Below are 18,705 nucleotides of genomic sequence, written 5' to 3'. Positions count from 1 at the left end.
GGACACTCGGTTCGTTGACACGTCGATTGCCATATGACCGTGACGTCATTGAGTCGAGTCTCTATATTAATTTGACAAAAAAAAAACTAAGATTTGTATTGAAATTATTTTCCATTCATATTTTGAGTGTTTAATTGTAGTAAAAACGGTATCGATACTTAGTAATTAATAGTATGTATGTATGTCAGATTTTTTAAACAAATTTATTGCACAAAACTTTTCAGTAAAAATACTTATAATAACAATAAAAACCAGTTAAATTTCCAATCATCAAAAACATTATATATGGCTTAGATTTTTAAATTATATACATATTTTATCTTGTTATGCTGAATATATCCTAGCTACAAACGATCCTCCGAGTTAAAGACCTTCCCGAGATTTTTCCAACTGTCTCTGTTTTTCTTTCTCCACTCTCTTCTTGCTACCTATTCTATTTATATATTTATTTTTATATTATTCTATTTTTTGGGGCGCCCTTTTCTCCTTCTTCATTAAATTAGTGACATCTGTTGTTTTTCTACAAAATGTTTAGTGAAGCGACAAAGTCAGACTGATAAAACGTTTTGTAAATACATAATTATATTTACTTGACTAACCATCTAGTATCCATGATGATCACGGTTTTAAGAAAAAGGCTTTTTCTTTTTCTTGAGTGTGGTTTTCCACACATTTACAAGATATTAGTAGTAGTAGAAATTAAATATTAGTTAAATCTAGTACTAAAAACAAATAAAAAGTAAAATGCATCAATGGCGCTACAACCTGTTTAGGTCTGGGCCTCAGATTCCTATATCTGTTTCATTATCAGTTTTTAATCGAATAGGCAAGTAGGTGATCAGCCTTCAGTGCCTGCTGCACGCTGTCGACTTTTTGAACCTAAGGCAAGCAGGTTTCCTCACTTCGTTGGAGCTTATGTCAAATGCGCACATAGAAAGAAAATCGATTAATGCACAGCCGGGGATCGAACCTACGACCTCAGGGATGAGAGTCGCACGCTGAAGCCACTAGGCCAACACTGCTCTAAAAAAAGATAATCTAAACGAATATAATTATATAATACCACAATATTTTTGTAAATAATAAACTTAAAAACTAAGAATTTGAAAAATTCTTACACCGTTAGAAAAATTCGTCGTGCGAAGTTGACAGGATTATAATATCAATCGAAAGGCTCTCTAGGCCCTGAACGCCACACTCTCCACTTCTGCACTGCTTGTCAGTGGGGGCCTGTAAATGGATTAGCAAAAACATCAGTGGCGCTTTTACGTATGGGCCTCAGATTTGTAACTGTTTTGTGACCTTCACCGAACGAGCAAGTGTTTCGTAGACAGAAAGTCCATTGGTGCACAGCCAGGGTTCGAAACTTTGAACTCAGGGGTGAGAGAAGCTGAAGCTACAACACTAACTGCACTTGGAAATGAATTTCCCATCATAACGCAACATTGTAAAAATAATTATTTTACAATGTGGCGTATCAAATTAGCTGACTACCGACATAAATTAATCTTAAAAAACACGAGCCGTTTATCAATACCATCAAGAGCTTAGATATCAGTATGTTTATCAGTTTATCTCTCGACACACATAACATTGGTTTATAATTATCGATACTTTCATACATGGCGCCAATGTGCAATATTACTGATAACTGATAACGGACCGTAAGTGTGCGGTGTGAGGTATTACAATTTATGCGTTGCTTCGTCGTTGGAACTATCTATTAAAGAAAGAAAAATTACTAATTTTAACTTTAACTAACTTTTGCCATGTATAACCAGCTGCCCACTGAAATATTTGCGAACCAATTCGACATAGGGTCCTATAAGAAAACAGCGTACTAATTCTTAAAAGGCCGGCAACGCACTTGCGAGCCCTTTGGCATCGAGAGTGTCCATTTTGCTAAGCGATATGTGGTGAGGCCAAACGGCTTTCAGTGCTGCTTAGTGTAAAAGAAACGTTGTGGAAACACAATGTTGTATAAAAAAATAAAAATATTATTACAGATTATCCATATGATAAATAACTAAATAATGAATCGATTCGTGCTTCAGTACAACTTAAGACAAGTTAGTAAATGCAGAACAGTTTGAGTGAGTAGTAGTAACACTTTTTCTATCTTGCTGTATATCTGATAACATTTACCCCATATACTTTTTCTACCTTCAGAAGCATAAACACAAATGATTTAACAAAAAATCCAATAAAAGTTACGCATACATCGCATGAAGTTCACACATATACTTAAAAGAACTTAACAAACAACTATAATTTATTTCATACCTATATAACACAAAATAAAAAAATATAATAATGAAGATAATTGAAATACAGTGCAAGTAAATCTTCGAAACATGTTTAACTTTAAATATGTATTAAAAAGCTTCGTTTAAAGACAGAGATTCCTCTAACTTTCCCGGTTTTCCCCGTAACTTGACCCGTTCACTGGAAATCGAGATTATGTAGAATAAACGATATGTAAACATAGACAAAGCGTGCTATAGAAAGAAGTATTCTCGGAATTCAATGAATGAATTCACACAGAATCAAACAAATACTTGATGCTGAGCAACTAGGCGACTGTATAAATAGGAAATTAATAAAGTAAATAAACTTTAATAAAACAATTTTTAAACGGATTGAAGCTATGTATTATTATTATAAACTTATCTACATCTATCTTATGTAAATAATTATAAGTTTATAATAATAATACATAGCTTCAATCCGTTTAAAAGTGTTTTCTCAATGTGTAAAAGCTATGTTAACAAATGACAATACTATGTGCAATAAATAAACTTGCCGTACAACGTAACTGGAGATGGGCAGGCCACGTAGCCCGATGTACAGATGACAACAGTAACCGAATGGACTGGTTCAAAAATAAAAAGGTACAAGGGCAGACCAATAGCGTGATGGGTTGACGGGATCGAAAGGGTGGCTGGATAACGATGGCACAATATAAAATAGGGTGCAAAAAAGTTGGAGGAGTAATAAAAATTTCATTTCTATGTATTTTTGTTAAATATATTTCAATAAGACGTGGATGACTAAAGGCTTATTATTATTATAAACATAGACAAACATAAATATTAAATATAATACCCATGTGCTAATTTCATTGGAGAACGTGGCATTAATTTATTATTTTAATGTATTTTAATTACTTTGCTCATCACATATGAAATATATTTTATGACAATTGAACCGAGAATGTACCGTCGTATAAATGATGCGTATTATCAATAATTTAAGTATTACTGAAAAGACACATGAAGGCCCTATCCCAACACGAATTGTTGTGTCAGTGTCTCGGGGTAGACTGCGGTGCGTAGTGGAGAGCTGGAGCACTGAAGCGCGCCGGCCCGTAATAACAATTAGCTATGTAAAACATTAAATTAATGTATTTTTATTTTTTTATTTCTGAAATGGATTACTTGGATTGCGATAAAACATATTGTGTAAATTTGAAAATCAGGTTCTATATACATTTTCGTCATAAAATGAATTCAAAGTGTAAAAATTGGCTATGTTTGGATTTTTTTCTATCAAGCGAATTTATTTAAATCGTGTATCGATCTTTCAAAATGAATACATAAACTACTCAACTCCACCATATATTTTTCCCATTCGCCCTACTTTAAGAAACGATGACAAAGAATGGAAAGAAACAATGTACTTATTTGGAGTTTGGCGACCACATTGGTCCTTTAATTTCAATCTAAGGTATATAAACATGCGTGGATATTGTTGAACTGATAGTGATGAAATTGGGACTGTTACCTAAGCTGGAATAAACCGAATTTTAATCAAGAAGGAATATCTTTTTAGTTCCCGACATTTTGAGGACATCCAAAGACTTTGAAAAAATGAATAGATGAAGAGAAATCAAAATAAGAGAATCATAAAATATAAGAGACCTTCCAGCTCTGATAACCTCCTTTTGAAGTTGGTTAGGCACGAAAGGCTGTTTTTCGAAATAACAAATATATACAACACACCAAAGCTAGCGACCTGATTCCAGGACACGTAACAAATAAATTTTAGTACATGAAAAATGGCAACCACTCAACAGAATATTTACAGTTAAAATTATTGAAGGTGGTACATCCTCTTTGCTGTTTTAATAACTTTCTTAAAACAATTATACCGTTTTGTATAGTCTTGTACAAGACACTTACAACGTTTGTACACATTTAATTTATTAAACAATTTCACATAAGTCATTTTATTTTGGCAAAATAACACTATAATAATAACATTGGATTATATATATTATGTTTGACGTGGATATTTGAAATAGTCTATACCTAGACTCATACACTTTGTAATCAATGTCAAGTCTTACTTACAAAGGTATCCACTCACAAGTCACGCGTCATACGTATTACACTTGAATGGAAGTTATAGAGGTCAAAGTCCCGCAAAAATTATTAAGATAATAATCACTATTAAATGTGCTAAAGTTTTTTTTGATTCATATAAATGTTTATTTGTACGAATACAGTTTTTTCAATATCAATTCGTTAAATATCAATTCAATAGCAACGAAGATTAGTGGGTTAATTTAAAACCAAACTAATTACAAGTGCCAGTTTGACAATTAACATTCAACAATTGACATCAACTGTTCTTTAAAAAAATATAAATTCAAAATTCAAATTTAGAATCTCATGGCTCCATTATCCTCAAGTTCGAAGTATGTAAAGATTGTCCGTCAGTACATAATATATACAAAGTTTACTGTAGTTATGTTTGTCGACTGGCGCCTCGTATATTTAATTGTTCACACAAACAGACACGCCTGATCTACTAATGTAACTAGTTTTAGCAAATTTTAAATCTGGCTTTTAGGCTATGTATTGGGAATTTTACTCCTTACCAAAGTTGTGTATAAATATAATATTATATATATAAATGTGTTAATTCATTTTAAGTACATATGCATTACAATGTGTAAGATTTGGGAACCCTTTTAAGTAAAAAATACATGTATCAGGGTTTCTAGCTCTTTCATAACAAACTTAATTATACATTCATTAAAATATACTTATATATGATTTAATTAAATCTTTTATTTTATTTATTTTTGTCTTTGATTTTTCAACTGTTATCAACACGCTGAGTGCATGAGTGAGTGTGTGAGTGCAAATGTGTGAGTGAGTGAGTGAGTGAGTCAGTGAGTGAATGTATGCAGTGTGTAACTACATACTAAGTCTCAGATGATGCTCTAACACGGCGTAGGGTATGTTCATAAGCCAGTCCTTTAGTCGTATTTTTAGATTGTAGACGGTAAGCGGGTAGATATTACAGCCTATTTAGCTTTGTATTTGTATCTAATATAAAAATCATTTATATAAGTATGAATATTAAAAAGTTTAGTAAGGGACCTGACAGATTGCCATGTCAAATCACTACAACGTAATACTATAAAAAAAAGCAAATTGTACTTTTACCTAAATTGATTTCGTACCCTCGAAAAAAATGCATTTACAACTAAATCCAACGTCTGGATTGACGTCATTGATAAGTCAAGACTAAATGTTCTATAAATAATGAATTTATATGAAACATGAGCAACCATAGAGTTTTCCATAGAATATATATCTTGATTTTTAAAATGTACTCAAGCGTAAAAGTTTTTATTATTTGTCTGGCTTTAGTGCTCTCGATTCAATGCAAACTCAATTTCGAGAGATCGGTCATTATTTACTTGTCTCATATCCAAGTGGTATCATGTAGCATTTAAAATATTTGAAGAATAAAGTGAATTTGCATTTATTTTGTTTTATTATGCAATGAGACACGCATGTGGGTTATATTTAAGTAACGGAATATCAAGGTTAAACAAACAACCATCAAACTGGCCAACTAGATTTGTTTTCATACAGCGGATTTGGGTAACTGTCACATGTACTGTGTATAGACAATTACAAACGACAGAAAACATAAATTTGTTTATGTGTTCCATTTTTGAAATAAGTTAAATATGTGAGCTAGCTATGGCTTGCCTACCTCTCAAGCTATGTATGAAAATAGGGTTTAATATTAAGTAATTAGGTACATGCGTTCACAAATCAATACCATTATTTATTGTAGAAAGTACAGAAGTCGTAAAAAAAAGTTCAATATATTCGATACCCGGTCTCTTTTGAATGGTGATCTAAGACCGAAAATGTAAGGAGTTAATGTAATCTCAATACGCAATGACTTTAGTTCTTCCTATTTTATATATATATAATAAGGATATATAGCCCTTAGCATTACGTTGTGGGGTCACTCTGCATCTACTACCGCATTTATATGGTGAGTTTTATCATCGGAGGTCAAGGCAGAACATAAAACAAATACCATTTCACCTCGACATCCGTCGTACCACAACTGAGCGTTTCTTTAGGCAGTTTTTTCCGTGCACCACCACTGATGAACTTCTGAACCAAATCCACTTACGGTTTCTCAGGTCAGTCCTCAGGCATTGAGAGTGTCCAAGGCGGTATCACTTATCATACATCTCGGGATCCTCCGTTCTGTTTACTCTCAGCTCTTTAAAAAAGTATAGGTACGCACTACAAGTGAGCTTGATAATGACTCTTACTGTATGATGGTAGACAAGTGACATTGGTTCTAGTCTATCCGAAGTAATTTCCAACTTTTTCTATTCCGTAGTTGTTCCTGTAGGAAATACAATAATTCGATGATTGGACTAAATTCGGATGGGACGTTTCAAATAATCAGTTCCCCCGGATTCTGTGTTCCTGCGACCAAACGACGGAAGTGCACATTGGTGATTTATACTTGTTCCTGACTTGTGATGTGAACTTTTATACTCCTATTAGTATAGAACAGTAAAGACATTTTCTAAGAGGAAAAGTTTATGACTGTGACATTATTATATTAGGTTATTTAATTTGACTATTTAAAAACCAAACCATAGGCTGTTATATTCATTTAACAACAAATTTATTGCTAGTAACGCCTAAACTTTACTTATCTTCAAAATCACTAAACGGATCATATCAGTTGCGATCGAAAATAGCGGAAGTCGTATCAAGTAAATACAGTTAAATATGCACTTGTCATAACTGAAGATTAAAGTCAAATAAAGGAAATGTCTTGGTAAGGCTACGACGGTGGGTCAAGGATGGTATTACTGTAAACACTTGTTGTACTGAGATTCATTTAGGCGGATTGAGGTCCTAGTTGAGCTCTGTTTTAATTATCAAAATATTATTTTATAACCTCCGTTGAATTTGTATATAACTTTTAATTAATTAATTTAAAAAAACACACATAATGGAAAATACAATTGATTGATTCGAATGGATAAACTTAATAATTTGCCAGGTTTATTATGAATAAACTTTAATAGCGAGGCGAAGTTTTGGAGCCTCGAAATAATTAATTCCTTGTCTGGTAATTTAAAATACTAAACAAGGAAGGACACAAAGGACGTGTCAACGACTTCGGAAATAGGAAAAGTCACTGAACACATCCATTAACGATTTAATGATTAATAGAACTGCGTTTTGAATCTTAAATACGGTAATTCACCTAAATTCTCAATGTCCCCATAATAAAATGTTAATAAGGAAGAATTACAAAATCTCAAGTTTCGGCATTTTGACCTACAAAAAGGTGATTTTCCCAATCACCGGTTCTTTTTTAATTAATTTAATTTTAAAAACCTCAAAGGATAGATACTTTCGTTATAAATTTGATTTATAAATAAAAAAAACATTTCATGTCATACAATTTCTTAGACTGACGTCAAAAAACAAAATATTTTTTTAAAGGCACACTAACGAAACACATACAAACATTTACAGAGAATACATGGCGTACAAGAACACGACATTATTAGGGAAATATAACAACGACAAAAGAAAATAAAAGAAAGAAGATTATATAAGACGTGATATATTGATCATTTTCAGCGAACACACGCTAAATGTATGTGCAAACAAAAACACACAGGCCTAATGAGCTGGGATGTTTTGTATGTAATTATCTAGCTAATTAATATTTGCACAGCCTCCACACAGGTCTTGTTACTTCAAACTATTTGAAAGTATGATGCCTGTTTGACATTGTTTTCTATACAAACTTATTAGTTTAATGGTTAACAAGCTTTGCATATTTAAAAATTAAAATGGTTTAGACATAACTTCCTAGTGGTTATTTTATTGATTAGTACTTGCCGTATAGCCTGAAGGTCATACATTAAATATATTTTTCTTTTACTATAAAGACTCATCTTTCTATTTTAAGATTAAACCATACGTGTATATTGTCAACAATGATTATAAATTAAAGCGCACATTAATATAAAAATAACCGGAATGTGATAGTCGATTTGTATAGTTGTAACTGATAATTATGCATTTCAAGGAACTTAACACCTGTATCAACTAAACCTACACTAATCCTTATCATTAAGCATATGAAAAGAATAATTCGTTCAGGTTAAAGATTGAATACCAATAGTGAAATTAAAAAGGCACAAACGTGAAGAAAAACGTCAAAACATCACTTTTCAGTTTCATGTAAGCAAATCTGAATGTTAAATCCATTGCCTATTAGCATAGCGCGATCGGTCCTATCGCGAACAAAAAAAAGTAATTTATGTAAAGCAAAGCGACGCTATCGCTCGGGTGAAGGATTTCTCGGGCTAAATAAAAAGCAGTGAGGTTGTAGGCACGCGCATTGGCCCATTTTGATAAAGCCACGCATAGATTACAGCGACCACTCAAGCACTCAGGTGTACAACTTGTACGTTCTGATTTCCCTTTTATTTTTCTTTGAAGCAACCTTTATCGTTTTGATTTGATAGTCCTTAAAAGTTTTAAGCGTTTTAAGCGAGTAATCGCGAATTTATTTAACTCAACATAAAGGCCCTTTAAGTGAAAAGTTTAAGAACAAAAAGCGTGAGCCCGTCACACACACAAACAAAAAAGTTTAGCTTATAAGTTTATAATCAAGCGCGGTTTTTATCTCGTATTCCGTAGTCTTCGGCCGACCGTCGAAGAGCGCACATGTCGTTTTCGCGGTTCGACTCGTGTAGCACGCGTGTGAGACTATACGGGAAGTTATATTAGAGTGATGTGAAGCAGTTGAGGTGTTTTTCCAAGTACTTTATTTTTCGTGTTACAAAACCTATTGTTTGTAACGCTAGGCGAAAATATGTTTTGAGTGTTTTGAATGCGTGTGTTTAATTATTACATAAAAGTGGATTGTTCAAAGGAAAATCGACTGGAAAATTCAGTTAGATGTATGTTCAACGTAATATACAACGGGACAAAACATGACGGCAAAGTTCGGCTATGTAAGTGTTTTGTACATATTTTATGTTCTGTTATAGTTACCTATATGATTATTTATAAATTTATAACCAATCGAATATTAATATGAGCGGTATATATAAATAGTTAAAGTTGTAAAAATTGTTAATAGTTATTACTATATTTAACTTTTGTAGGTAGACTCTCTGTGCACACGCGTGAATAATTTTTTTTATTTTTGTTCACCGTACGCTGTAGCGGCAATTATTACGTACAATAAATTGTAAAACACATGACCGTAGTGTTAAGCGATTCTTACCGACAAGGCGACAGTGCGAGATGTCTCGTATCGAGTAGTGTCTTTTCCATTTGATTTTCTTATAAGAAAATCAGGAATGTATTACATCCAAAGATATTGCGTATTAGTTCAAGACTATAGACAGGTATTTACTATCAATTATTTCACTTATCAGCTTATAAAATATCAACTATTTTGCTATCAATATTACTTAAGTACCAGCTTTTCACATTGTGGCAAATATATAACATACTACTGACTATTGAAGATCTTAACAAATTAGAATTGATATCTAATTTATTATATATTAATTTCAGCAGGTACATTGAAAGATTAAATAAGGATATTTGTTTAGGAATTTGTTCCTTTAACATGCAAAAATCATTATTTTAAAGAGTTAAAGTTGTCCGTACTACTACTACTAGCCTATGCTGCAGATACGTTGCGAATGCGTTGTAATGTAATTTTAATAGTTTCTTTATGTATTGCTTAGTTAATATAACAATGATAATAATATCTACTTTTCCTATCTTATTACAAACCGACAGTGCGGTTTCGATATTACGTGTTGAAAGTTTCTACGCCCATACGAATTAATTTTATTAAATTTGTTCTTGAATTTTGTTTATGAATGGCTATTAGATAAAGAGATAGTAAAGGACGTGTAGCTCGCTCGTATATACATAATATTAAGTTTCTCATGTAAATAAAATATATATATAAGTTCTTTAAACATTAGAGTTTAGTTAACAAAGTGAAATTCAACTGATTGTTATGAAAAAATCTGTGTCTATAAAAAAAAGTGTTGATGTTATCTGTAGGCGATTTTTACAAAGAATATTATGGTCTGTGCATAGTTTCTATAGTATAGCGTTATTTTGTTAATTAATTGCATAACATTGAGGGACAATATTAGCCAGACAATATTATGAATACGACATAGCACATCATTTTCTTATGGAAGAGGGTAAGACGGTTTCGTGGTTAAAACTAATTTAATTAACATATATCATTTGTTGACTTGTAAGAATTTTAAGTGAAAATTAAATATATTTTTTGTTAGTATAGCATATAGTTCATATACATTTTTTTTCCTTCATTGGCAAGTAGATGATGAACTGTTTCCGATATGCCGACATTTTGGTCTAAGCCATGCCGCTTTCCTTTCGATTTTTCCTTCAGACCTTGACAAATTCGGTAGTGGACTGATCAATCCGTTATTTGTTTTTAGTAATTTTATGCAACAAGCAAACAGGGAAGGTAATAATTTTATTATTATTACTTTTTTGTGATATATATGTTCACTATAATTGCCATGTATTTAAGAAAAGATAGCTTGTAACATATACTAAAGATTATATCATATACGATGCGGTGGACTTTAGTAAATACTTCAGCACACTTGTAGCTAAATAGATCATCCCACTCAAATATTAACCAATTTCAACAACATCACATGGTCAGGTTACACACCTATTATAGAACTTATGGGCGAGTCGCTAAGCTCCAAAATAACTAGACCACACATTGATAAACTACACATTTTATTCGTAGCAATAGCGTAGACCCTAGTTTTGAATTGGTTTTATTACGAATTAATACAATTTGTAATTATAATTGGGTATAAAACATGGAATAGTATTGTAGGAACTGTAAGTAAACCGTGTAAACAATTATATTACAGATTTTGCATATGTATGTCTAATGCGACATGGTTCTCGATCAAAGTTTCGCCTGAGGACCGTTCAACTATTTTTATTTTTCTTGATACCGTTTATAAGTGCGTTTTTTGCCACAAGAAAATTTTGTTTAATATCAGTCGTTGATAACATATCTTTTATTAGCCGATTAACGTCAATGTTTGTATGTAAATAACTTCCTGAATTGACAGAAAAATAAATTTATTTTAGAAAAATTATCGCAGAAATAAATAATAGAAAAACGCAAATGTTTTATTATATTAATGGACCTTGTCAATATTTTTTTCAATAATTATTATCGATTTATGAGTTAGGGGATTTAGGATAAAAATAATATACTATTTTGTAGAAATTGTTTGGTTTAGTTGAAAAATTAACAGACACACGAATGTTTTATAATTTTAACTAATATTTTTATAACTATTGAATTAAAATTCATACCTCAGTAGCAAATAGTACTATCTTGTCGCAGGTCGTTGGCTTATCAAATACTTAGTTATTATTTGTTCTTGGAGTTGAATATTTTTTTAGTAATATAGTTTTTCATCATCATAATAACATTGACTATGTGGTAGTTCTAAAAATTTAAATAAATCTGATCAATGAAAGAATTTTTAACTGGTGGGATAAAGCTTTCGAAATATCGGGTTAAGTAAATACTGTAACATTTGGCGCTTATATATAAATATGTAAATAATGTTCATAACTCGACGAAGAATTCGGACGTAACATAGCTGTTAATATTTCAATGTTAACGCAATTTAATTGCATTTTGTATACCAAGGCAAAATTGTTTGATATTTTGAATTCTAGTGTATAAGGCAATAAAGTCATTATTGCCGAATATTAATGTTTAATAAGAAGATTAAAGTAAGTCTTTGACGGCCAAAAAGTAATATCATTATCACATCATAGACAAAATCAAATTGTCTATTTTAAAATAACAAAGCTTAAGTGATTTTCTTAATAACTCCGATAATCTTTGAAAACTGTAATTTTATAACGAAGAATATTGAATAGCAATCAATAATATCTTGTCTCCAATTAGTTTAACTGACGTGACCTTACCGGTGTCAATTTAATTCAATTTGATGCCATTTACGTTCCGAGCATCATGCATTATATATAGAAGAAAATTCAACCTAAACAAAGTAAATTTAATATTTACCGAATGTATGTGAGTGTTATGTTATTTGTGGACTCGCGTACAAATCTTCTTGTAAATACAAGTCTATAACATTTATTTCCAACACACAAATATACAATATTTAAAATATTCTTAACTTACATAGTAATGATAATTAAAAATTGATAAATAGAAAATTAAAACAACTATAAAAAGTTTTTAATTATTTGTTTAATGAATAATGTTGTAATTTCGCCTAAAATATTTTTTTTTGTAATCCTCTAAAAACATCATAACGCCCGGCCCCTTTTAATGATTAATTTGTCAATCATTAAAATAGGCTTCAATCATAATCATTAATTGGCATTGGCTGGCATTAGTTTTGAATGCATAAATGACGTCATACGAAAATATACGCATAGTAGGTTTGAGATTGCATTTGGAGTAATAATAATAATAAGGCCGATTTATTTCCAGATGTTTAGATTATTTTATATGCAATTTTTTCTCGATACTCGATATCGTTATCGTTAAGTACCATTCATAGAAACCCCTTCACGCGTCTCCTCCGGCTTATCCTAAATTCCTCTATTCAAGGCCTCCAGGGTCACTATTCGCTTCCTGTTAACTCTTCTATATCTTCTTTCCACCTTTTTTATGGCGCCTTTTTCTTCTACCCCTTAATCCTTTCGATATAGTTGTTTTTAAAGTCCACCTCTTATCTGTGCATCTTAACGGTTACTCCGTAGTAAGGAATATACTTTCAGTAAGGTTTTATGAATATATGCGATACATACAATTTGTTAACAATGTGTATCAGTCCTTATATATTAAATTATATGTTATCGTCCCATTAACAGAGGTTGATTGCATGATCTCTAACTTGTGTTTTTGTTGAAATCATTTTGTGTGTGCACCTATATCACATAGCAATGACAATGTGGTTATGAGTGTCTAATGATAAAATTTATTCTTCAACTACGTCAAGATTATTCAATTAAACTTTAACCAGCTAAAAATAAATCTTAACTAATGTAGTTATGTTTCACTTATTGTCACAAGTCACTGTAATAATACAAATAATAATAAAAATATAACACTTAATTAATTAATGATCAAAATGTTAAGAAAAATATTTTTTAATACCTATCTCTTTTCATCAAAGCGTAAACATAACTTGAACGAAAGAGAACTAAGGTAAAATATTGTAATAAGATTAAACGTAAAGCAACGTTACGTAGACTGTCAGCTCCGTAAGGCAGGATGAGCCGAGACAAATGACTGCGATTTGAGAAAAATTTCAAAGGTTACTTATGCCAAGTTGAAGTTTGAATATCTCAAATGAGTGCTGTAAAACTGGTGGAACACTATATATATGCATTATATATCGTGTTCAGTATTAATATACATGGCGCAGATACGATCTTCAAACAAACACCTATATTAAACCAACGTTCAATGTATCGTTACAGTTCTTCGAATTAATGATTATCGCGCGTTTTAAAAGTGTTCGTCTGTCTGAAATATATAAGAAGAAATATCAGTAGAACCCTAGTAGAATACATAGCAGGGCTTGTTAAATTAATCAGTAAACCGAGTTTACTTCACAGTATTTGAGTCACTTAAAAGTGGCTGAAAAACCTCAAGAAAATTTAACTTCGCGTTTCAGGCCTTTTTAATTTAATTGCTTTGTAGAAGGCATAAAGCGAGGGTTATTTCAAAGGTCATTCTATATATTTAAAGACATTTCGTATAATTAAAATGCCTTAAAGTCTTTTAAATGAAATCTTTCTCATAAATTAATGGTCTTTGTGATACAAAAATAAATCGGCTTTTAAATAACTACTTATAATGAAATTTGGTCATAATTTGTTTATTTCCATTTATAATAAAATAACGTTGATTGGAAACCTGCAACTATATAAATTAGGTATGTCATTCATACGTTTTCATGGTTACTATTTTAATAAAAAAAGAGACAAAACCTAATCATGCTGGGACAAAACTATGAAAACATAAAAAGAATATTGGTTAGCTAAAGAGAAAAACAAATACTTGTATATCTATTAATATATATTTTTTAAACGACGGTATCTTTTTAATGGACTCACAAAAACAGGATTTTGAAAACTATGTTTGAATTATTTAGATTTTGAGTGTTGCCGAATTGTTACGTGAAACATTTTAAGAAAATTCAAAGCGTTTGCAAGCCTCCTGGTGTTGAGCGGGTCATGTGCGCCTACGCCACACAGTTGATAATTTAGCTTAGATATTTACATCTTCTTTCTGTTCCAGGTTACCACAGCTTGCCGTCTCTGCAAAGATATTGTGCCTCCTGATGGTAAGTATAACCTTGATTAGAAGTATATACATACAAATATCGTTAGCCAGTGTCATCATGCGCAAGAGTAGTTTATTATTTAATTTCCTACTAATGCACTATTCGTGTATGATGCGCGAAACATTCACCGAGGCAAATAAAAGTTTCGAATTCTGAGAATAACATGAAATTGAGTATTAACACGAATGTTTGTTTAAAAAATAATTACTGAAAAACTTTGTTACATTAAAAAAAATTACTTAGATTTCATAGGATTCGTATATTTAACTAACTATTACAATATAATGATTCACGGATATACGGATTGTCTTCAAACTTTTCCGGGTTATAATAGTGAAGTTACATAATTTCCAGGCCAAACTCACTTGTCTTACGCATTCACCCTAAAGTTATTCGACAGACGAAAGTTTATCACCACCTATTTATCAACAAATTTATTCGAGCCAATATTAGTAACAAAATATGACCTTTGGGAAAAGTATAAAATCAGCTTATATCCATCAATATTGACAATTTAATTTAAAAAGGCTTAACCCCAAATCAAAATTCCTATGGCGTTCTTAAATATATATTTTATATGTTTCCACTGTCTGTATATTTGAAAAGGAAAACCTAAAAATATTAAAAGGAAAGGTTGGAAACTCAAGTATATACATACATTAAAAAAAATATTCCAGCAACTTTTCAACACCTACGTCAGTGTAGCTAGCAAGAGCTGATGAAACGTCTGATCAAAATTGCAGCTAAAATCCATCGTTATCACGTCAGGTCTCCAAAAAAAAAGCATGAATTGCTCCATTCCTGTAGGTGCCATGAACGCTTCAGAAACACACAGAAAGGTCTCTTTTTACGGGGTCCACAAAAACAGCGTGATATCAAACATCTGCCAATAAAGTTCTCCATGATTCGATACTGAAGGTTTTACTTAGCACAAAGCAGGGGCGACTCACTAGTCATACGTTGACAGATATTAAGGGGACTTATAAACGAATTTATTGCTTAATTTAATAAGCTTAGTCCCACTTATTATTTACAATATAAACAATATAATCCCCAAATATCATAATTATGTAATTTATGACTTCTTTTTAGCTTTTAGCATGTGATTTAATAATTAACTAACAGCTGTACTAGGACTCTTTCATTAAATTAGATTAGTATATGAATAATGTTAATAAAATAAAACATAAAAACCGCAAGTTAAGCGATGATATGTCTAAAGTTCACACGTTCAAATACGCTGTACAGCAATGGAATCCGGGATGAATATTATACAAAAAAATTTGAAGACTAATGCCAGTATAAGGAATTATAGAAAACAGATGCAATTTGTGGCGTCAATGGGTTCATTAATTGTATGTTACAAAATATAAAATTACTATACGCACCGTTTCATAGCGAGCGCATTATGTTTTAATTTAATATTAAAGCGTACGCGATCATATTCGTTGGGCTACCGGTCACCTATCATTTGGCGCCATTACCCGTAAGCACGACACGCTGGATGAAGAAATTCAATTTAAGGATTACCACGAACCACCGTAATATTGAATATATTACACAAATTACATTGTAAGTGTCTACACAATGTCTAGGTGTTTCCCATACAATAGCTAAATTATTCGTTCGATATTTATTAGTTAGATATTACTCCGCTGGAGGAGGCCTCTGCCGACTGGCTTTTTTCCTACCTTCTAATATCTAGTTTAATATAATGATCTATGTTTATATTTGTACCTAATCTGAATAAAATGCTATATTATTGTTATTATTAACACTCAATTAATATTTAACAATAATATAGGTAGGTACGATTAAAAAAACATAATCGTTAGTTTCTCCCATTTTACCATTTAGGGTCAATCAAGAACGTACCAATTCCTAAAAGGCCGGCAACGCACTCGGGAGCCCTCTGGCATTAAATGTACATGGGCAGCGGTATCACCTAACATTATCAACCTCCTGCCCGTTTGCTCTATAAAAAAGTAACGAATGGTAATACTTAGGACATGGGACATACACATATGAGATGAAGATCATCATTCTGTGCCTTCCTGAACGGAAATTTTCTCTGTCATAGAAGAATCATAATATAATCATGAATATTTTATCAATACTGATAAACTGAGAGTTTATATGTGAATAGATCAGCAAGCAATTGCCGTAAGTAATATATCAGCAAAAAGTGCGTTGAATGCGCCGGCGCATATTAAATACGGAGATCATGTTATGATGATCATTTTCATAATTTAATTCAATCGTGTTTGTCGCATCTAATGTCGCCGCTTATTTCTTGTTTGTGTAAGGAATATTGTTGACACTATTCAATTTTTGAATTGTGCAAATATTTTGTTAAGTAGTATTTTAAATTTATTCGAAATTTTGTTAAGGGTAGCCAATAATTTGGCCGACCGCTATAATTGTTTGTTTCATTAGATTGACTTACTGATATTTTCATTTTCCCCTTATTAGTGTGTCCTTTTGTTGGTTTTTCTCTTCCTTCTTTATTATTCAGGGCATATTTATGTAGATATAACTATTATATATCCCTTACGCAATGTATATCAACCGTACTTCGGCAGGCTGATGTTAAATAATATATAAATATACAAAACACAAGTTACAACTTATATGAAACGTGTACATGTTTTTCAATTTTTTTTGAATTCGAATTCTTTATTACGTCTTTGTATAAAACACCCCAAGTATGGACTTGGGACTTTTTATACAAAGACGTAAAGACGTGTGGTTATATGGATAACCACAGGTTTTGTCCGATTTTTGTATCCCTTTTCGTCTTCGAAGCCTGACACTAATCTAAATCTACCATACAATTCAATTTGCCCTCCTGAACGGAACCTACTTTTAGGAATTTGCGTGTTGTTCCCATGAGAATGTAAGTGCGTGCTTCTGTTTCACCATGCGCCCTGTTGATAGAGGACAAATCTTTGTTTTTAATTAATTTTATTATTATTATTTTACTATTAATTAATTAAGAAGTCATGTGGAACATGGTGTAATGGTTGCAGCCTTACAAACATCGTGTTAAACAAAAAGTTGGCGATTGAAAAAAGTGGCGGGGGGTGTATTGCCAGTTCTTCTCTTCCGTTCTACGCCCTTGATTTGAGAACTGGCAGTAAATGTAAAATTAGACGCATTGAATTCGTATTTATTTTTTGACATTCATAAGTGAACATTGTATTATCTTTATGAATATATGATTTTGATTTGATTTCTGTTCGTCCTCGTGAAGAGAATTTAAATACAAATTCACAAATAACAAAGTTCTTTATGCGAAATTTAAAATGTATCTAGTTGTCAATATTCAACACCACCCAGTTATAGTACAAGATGATAATTTCATATCTAAATACAATTTATAATATCACAAGGATATTAGCATAAATCGTTTGAAGCATAATAGGCTATAAAAATCGCAAACATGAATGGTTAAGTGGTTTCAAGTATTTCTTAAAAGTGTGCTAAAATCAACTAACACTGACGTAAGTTCATAACTGTAAATAGATTGTGTTTTGAGGAAAGACGAAAGAAAATTGTGAATAAACACTTTTGCTCATTTATTTATTAATGTACACCACATCATATATTAGTACTGGGCCTAAGATTTCTGTATTTGTTTCATTTGTTAATATTATAGGCAATTAGGTGAGCAACCTTCTGTGCCTGACGCACACGCCTTCGACTTTCGTGTGTAAGGCAAGCCGTTTTCCTCACGATGTTTTCCTTTACCGTTCGAGCGAATGTTAAATGCGCACATAGAAAGAATGTCTATTTTTTCTGGGGATCGAACCTACGACAGGGATGTCAGTAATGAGAGTCGCACTAGGCCAACACTGCTGAAGACAATTATAGTTAACATTTTTACAATGACAAGTTTTTAAAAGTCATTTTTAGCTGAATGATGCGCATTAGGTACCAGATAGGAGATTAACGCTTTTTTA

General features: G+C 31.7%; 1 protein-coding gene across 3 annotated transcripts in view; it reads left to right on the top strand.

The window, feature by feature from the left end:
* The window catches only part of LOC123720595, a 97,959-nt gene that overhangs the window by 51,682 nt on the left and 27,572 nt on the right, over positions 1-18,705 (top strand). For 2 of the 3 annotated variants that reach the window (XM_045677274.1, XM_045677273.1), the window contains exon 3: positions 14,698-14,743. In XM_045677274.1, coding sequence (XP_045533230.1) covers positions 14,698-14,743 — 46 coding nt within the window. Of the gene's footprint in view, positions 1-9,017; positions 9,323-14,697; positions 14,744-18,705 lie in introns of those variants that run through there. The other variant, XM_045677275.1, reaches the window with a different exon arrangement.

The sequence above is a fragment of the Pieris brassicae genome, chromosome 2 (assembly GCF_905147105.1).
Source record: "Pieris brassicae chromosome 2, ilPieBrab1.1, whole genome shotgun sequence".
Taxonomy (NCBI): domain Eukaryota; kingdom Metazoa; phylum Arthropoda; class Insecta; order Lepidoptera; family Pieridae; genus Pieris; species Pieris brassicae.
Note: the sequence above shows the minus strand (reverse complement) of the source record. Positions and strands in the feature narration are given on the sequence as shown.